Source organism: Chinchilla lanigera, unplaced genomic scaffold (assembly GCF_000276665.1).
Source record: "Chinchilla lanigera isolate Chin_1 unplaced genomic scaffold, ChiLan1.0 scaffold00096, whole genome shotgun sequence".
NCBI lineage: Eukaryota > Metazoa > Chordata > Mammalia > Rodentia > Chinchillidae > Chinchilla > Chinchilla lanigera.
The window spans coordinates 2,227,078-2,233,314 of NW_004955497.1; the positions used below are offsets into that span (position 1 = coordinate 2,227,078).

At 43.8% G+C, this 6,237-nt stretch overlaps 1 protein-coding gene across 1 annotated transcript in view; it reads left to right on the forward strand.

Moving 5' to 3' along the window:
- The window catches only part of Fgf9 (fibroblast growth factor 9), a 32,665-nt gene extending 27,654 nt beyond the window's left edge, over positions 1-5,011 (forward strand). Inside the window, exon 3 of the mRNA XM_005406315.2 lies at positions 4,161-5,011. Coding sequence (XP_005406372.1) covers positions 4,161-4,406 — 246 coding nt within the window. The 3' untranslated portion in view covers positions 4,407-5,011. The remainder of the gene's footprint in view (positions 1-4,160) is intronic.
- The last annotated feature ends 1,226 nt before the right edge of the window (positions 5,012-6,237 follow it).

The window sequence follows — 6,237 nt, forward strand, 5'->3', positions numbered from 1 at the left end:
TCACATCCGGGCCTTGCTGCCTGCCCCGTGTGTTTTACTGGAAAATCGCATCGGTTTTCTAGGATCGGTCCACTCCTCAGACGTTACGATATTAACACAACAACCACAACACTATGGTTTAGGAGGGCTTCCTCTTGCCCGGCGCTACCCTCTGATTGCCCTTTTAGCACAATCCTATCTTGAGGTGCTTGCTACAGGTTGAGTATCCCTTATCCAAAGTGCTTGGGACCAGAAGTGTTTTGGATTTCAGAGGTTTTCGAACCTTGGAATATTTGCATAGGTGCTAATCACCCCTAACTAAAAATCCAGAACTTTTTGGGCACCAACATGATGCCCCGAAAATTCTGGAAGGTGGACTGATTTGGAGTTTGAATGAGGAATGTGCAGCCTGTACTCACTTGTTTTCATGAGGGAGGAGACTTCTGAGGCAAACAGAGGTGACCAAGTCCCGCAGGGGAGAGGTGGTGCTGGGCCCGAGTGAGGGGCTGCTGAGCTGGCTCTCTCCCGCTGAGGCTCCCCGCGGCGCTTTGGGTATACTAAGCAGCAAAGAGAATACAAACTACACCTAACTCATGGCTCCAAAAGGAAGAGGAGTTGGTCTACATTTTAAAAGTAGAGGTTAATGTGGAGATGTTTGGCAGGCACTATGATTTCCTACTGAGAAACAGAAAACTTTTTTGAATCAGTTCTTTCTTGTCCTTTGTAGAACTGGAGGTTCAGCATCCCATTCCACACTTTGCCCCATTTTATTAATCAAAGAAAATAAATGCACGTAATTTGTTTGGAAAATTTACTGAATTACAGCAAACTAAAGCCAGCCCTTTTTAGCTGGGAATAGTCCTGCCTGTGAGCACACTACTTATTATGCAGATGGAAGTGAAGACTAAAATAGCTGTTAATGGCTTTAGCACACTCTATTTCATGGGTCTTAAGAGAGCGGAGAGACAAGTATTCATGGGCTCGGCGCGGGAGGGGTTACATTTCCGGAAAGATGGCGCCTCTAGAGTCACCTGCAGAGGGGGACTGCAGGTGGCCTCGCTCTGCACCCCCAGCCCTGCAGGCCTGGTCTTCCTGGGGCCACCCCCGGGGAGGGGTCCAGCTGTGGATGGAGCAGTGCGGCTGCGCGAGGAGCTGTGGGTCGGTGCTCACTTTCTGCAGTTAATTCATTTTGTCCCTCCGCACGCAGCATCAACCGTCCGAAGTTCTCACTTTTGGCCTTGCCTGATGTTTTTGGTTTTTTGTTTTTTTTTTGATTTTTCTCCGGTACCGGGAACCGAACTCATGACCTTGCGCTTGCCAAGCAGGCGCTTTTGCCGCTGAGCTAAACCCCCAGCCCCCATTGCCTGATGTTTTTGTTTCCCGCTCTTTGATCTTCTGTAGCTGACACTTTGCCAATGAGATAGTAGTTCATTGAAAACCTGTGGCTAGGGTGGAGCTCCTTGGGAAGACACTTGTCTAGCACATGTGAGGCCCTGGCTTTGATTGCCCAGCGTGAAAAACCAAAAACAACAGTGCAACCAAAAAAAAAAAAAAAAAAAAAAAATAGAGACTGGGGATTTAGCTCATCGGTTGCTCTTTTTTTTTTTTTTTTTTTTTTGAAAACCTGTGGCTAGGGTGGAGCTCCTTGGGAAGACACTTGTCTAGCACATGTGAGGCCCTGGCTTTGATTGCCCAGCGTGAAAAACCAAAAACAACAGTGCAACCAAAAAAAAAAAAAAAAAAGCACTACAGCAACAGCAACCATCGCGAGCTCAGTGCTCTCAGCCCCGGGGAAGATGCTCAGCAGCCAGGGAGTGTGGGAGAGCCCTTGGGTTAAGGTAGAAACACGGGGAAGCTGGCCTCGCATGGGGCTGTGGATCTGTCACGTCGCCTCCCTTTCTCCTCACCGGTGCCCTCTTCATTTACTCCGCAGATGGAGATGGGTGCGTTCTACTGACCTGCCCTCCGTGAGCTCAGTGTGCTGTGTTCTCAGCGCTCCAGTGTGAAATGGGCATCTGATGCTTTGGTGATGGATGATGTTTGCTGTGTGTTGTCCGGCTGTGGATGACAGGAAGAGAAGATTGTCCGGTGCTCTTACATGGTTGCAGTCCTCTCTCAGGGTCTATTGGGCGTGGGTTCTGGGACCTCCCTCAGACCCCCAAATCCGCCTGTGCCCAGTCCCTGGTATAAAATGGCACAGTATTTCCAGAGAAGCCATGCACATCCTCCTGTAGATGTCCCATCATCTCGCGATAACTTAGAACTCCCGGTGAGGCGCCAGTCTGTGGGTATGCAGCTCTTGTGCTGGATTGCTATGGGGATGCTGAGAAAAAAGCCTGCACATGTTTGGCACCGATGCGATTTTCAGTTCGGTTATTTTCACCCTGCGGTTGTTCGAATCCGTGAAGGTAGACCCCGCAGAGGGAGGATTGTATTTTTATTTGTGCAAGGTGCTGGGTGGACAAGAACAAAATTAATATTTTTAAAAGTAAGTTTCGTCTTTATTTTTAAAGTACCATCTAGGAAGGCATTGATCTTAGAAGTTTCAGGGCAGTGATGCTGAGAGCCAGGCCAGGCGGTCCCGCTGCCTTATTTCTCCAGTGCCAGGCTCCAGTGCACGCACTTCTGCCTGGACCGCTGCTGCAGCGCTGGTGTGTGATGTGCTTGTTAGCTCTAGTCCTGAGTAACACCGCCACGGGAGCTCTGGGCCGAGGGGTCAAGTGGGACCCCACCTTTCATAGTGCTCAGGTGGAGGAAAAGACAGTTACGAGGTCAAGGACCTTTTTTGCTCTAGGTTGTAGGAGGAAGTAGAGATTCCTTCTTGGGATCTGTATGTCTCAGCATGTGGCTTTTTAAGTCGGGGACTCTTCTGTCAAAAGTCAAGGAAATAGGATGGCCAGCGTATTTGTTTTTATTTCTATGCATTGAGAAGGACTCGCTCAGTCATGATAGAAAACATGACAGGCCTCTCTCCCTGTCCGCAGGGTGTGTATCTGCAGGTTCATCCAACCGTGGGTTAAAAAAAGCTGCATCTGTATTGAACATGTACAGTTTTCTTACAGATAACAACTGTGTGTATAGCATTTGTGTTAGGCATTGCAAGTCATTTAGAAATGCTTTAAAGTATGTGCGCAGATATGTAGAGATTTTATGCAAAGCTTATGCCATTTTGCCTCACGGACCCGAGCATCCCCAGGTTTTGTTGTGGAGCAGGGAGGTGTTTTGAAACTGAATGCTTGAAGACACCAAGGGGTGACTGTGTTCAAATATGGGCAGAATTGTCTTCCTCAGAATTCTCCCAGCTGCTGTTCGAGATGGCTGTTTTGAGAATTTTTGGATTGGAATCATAAAGGGCAGGGGCTCAGAAATCTGCATTTTGAAAAAACATCTCACAGTGAGGCTTGAAACGCTCCCGGGAAGTAAGGAGCGCGCTACCTAAAGGGATGGGAAGTGTCTGATGTCATCTGTAGGGCTGCGAATGTTGGTCACGAGGCAAGGACTTGATAAAAAATACACTTGAGCTGGGGCAGTGGTCTGAGCCTTTGGCTTCCGCAAAGCGCTCCCTCCCAGGATGGTCTCTGCCTAATTGCGGTAGTAAAAATGGAAACGACCTTGTATGTTAGTTGTCCTTTGACTATAATTGGCACATGGGGGAATTTCACTAGGAAATGTTTAGAGTGCTTTGTGTTTAGTCATTGTGAATAAGAAATTGGAATGTTAAGTTGATAGAGTCCAGCAGTTTCTGCAAAATGCGTTGATGTAGTTAAAATGGGTTTTAAAGAAAATCAGAATTTTCTCCTCAGGGTTATACTGGAATCTGGAAATCTGAAATCTGAAGTGTCCCCAAAATGCAAAATTTTTCTGAGCACCAACCTGACACTGCGAATGAAAAACCATTCCACACCATGACTTTACTGAAAAAATATTGCCTGTGTATATAGATGTATTTGAAACGTAAATGAATGTTTAGGCTTGGGCCCCACACCCAAGATACACTATTATGTGCATGCAAATATTCCAAAATCTGAAAAAAAAAAAAAAAAAAAAGCCAAAACACTTTGTTCCCAAGCGCTTTGGATAAGAGATACTCCGCTTAGACTGTGTAACAGGGGAATATTGCTTTTAATATGGAAAGTAGCTAATTTTGCAGCATATTCACTTGTTTGTTTGTTTTTTAACAGGACAAACTAACCCAAGAGTGTGTATTCAGAGAACAGTTCGAAGAAAACTGGTATAACACGTACTCATCAAACCTATATAAACACGTGGACACTGGAAGGCGGTACTATGTTGCATTAAATAAAGACGGGACTCCAAGAGAAGGGACCAGGACTAAACGGCATCAGAAATTCACACATTTTTTACCTAGACCTGTGGATCCAGACAAAGTACCCGAACTATATAAGGATATTCTAAGCCAAAGTTGACAAAGACAATTTCTTCACTTGAGCCCTTAACAGAGTAACCACTATAAACGGTTTCATGCGGCGGGTTCTCATTGATTAGCTGTGTCACCACCTCGGCCCCACTGTTGTCAAACTTTGTCGCATGCATAATGTATGATGGAGCTTGGACGAGAACATGCTGATTTTGTTCTGCACTTAGAGGCTGGTTCTCCTGGAGGGCTGCCTGGGCCGGTGCTGGATTTCCTGTGGAAGAAGGGGAGAGAGGGACTGAGTGAGAGTGAGTGCGTGAGTGGGTGAGTGGGAGGGGACCCCTGAGGGAGACGTGTGAGCAGGACAGCGGCCTGATGCATGCTGGGAAATAGACACGCTTTTACATTTTTGATCAGTTGTTCTTCATCCTGTATCAGCACAGCTGCCATCCTTCGACACATCAAGACTTCCGGCTGGTGGCCTGCGCAAGGGTACACTGCATTTTCAAAGGCATGGAGGGTGCAGTCTCACTTTAAGGACCTTTTCAGTTAGTTCTCACTGGTATCATCCCAGTGAACTTAAAGACCTCTTAGTAAAAAAAAAAAAAAAAAAAAAAAAAAAAAAGAAAGAAAAAAGAAAAAAAGAAAAAAAAAAGAAAAAAACAAAAAGAAAAAAGAAAGAAAAAAGAAAAAAAGAAAAAAGTTAAATTTATTTATAGAAATTCCAAAGGCAACATTTTATTTATTTTATATATTTATTTATTATATAGAGTTTATTTTTAATGAAATATGTACAGGCCAGATAGGCGTTTTGGAAGCTTTAGGCTCTGTAAGCATTAAGTGGCAAAGTCTGCTATGAATCTGTGGTAAATTCATGCAAGTAGGTATAATGGTGCATGGATAGGAGACATTCTAATGACCCTAATGTACTAAAGGCGACAATCTATTTTGTGCCCGTATCATTGTAAACTTATGCACATTGCTCATGACACTGAGTATTCGCTCTTCAGACTGCTTGTTTCATAGCTTATCCCAGAGGATTAAAGATAAACTGGGTCTCAACCTTTTATTCTGTGTCTGTAATTTTCCTCTCTCATCAGTGACTCTGTCACTGTAACTTCATGGCTGGGGAATGTAAGGGTTGGTATATGTCTTACTTGTTTAAATCTGTTGCAGAATATACCAAAGCAGAAGATGCTATGCTTTTTATTTTAGCCCACCTCTAGCATTAAGGTCAAACGTTGTACTGATCTCAAAAAGGGAAGAAATATCAACAAAAAAACTTACCTAGCACAGACTTTTAAAAGAATGAGTCTAATTAACAGGATCGTGCTTGTAAGCTTTTTATTTGTGTACTTGGCTATCGAGTGTGAAATTATATAATGCCAGAGGGGCCATTGTAACATCTTTCATAGAGAATTGCTTTCAATGTGAACGCTGATGACTAGGTGGTAAAATCGCCCTTCAAGTAAAACTTGCAGCCTGAAACCAATAATCTTCATCAATAATGGCAATGGTGGGGGAGTATTATATTCATTGATTGTGTTTAGTTTTTAAAATGATCTTTACAAGCACTAAATTTTTTTAGAGGGGAGGTTGCTGTATAGAATGTCTTTACAAGGCTTTTATAACATTTGATGCTGAAAAGCATAAGGATACATATTTCTTTGGGAGCAATAATTTTAGAACTTGCCTTTGGGCAGAGAGACCATTTCTTACTGTACACTAAGGTGAAAAGAGCCAAATTCTTAAAGCAATATTTAAGAAAAAAGGAATTTATAGCTAATTCTACACAACATTTTTTAGCCAGTTACATTGGGAAATTGAAAAGAGCAGTTAAGAATGTGTTGGGGTTTATGTAACTAATTTATAATTAGCGTTCT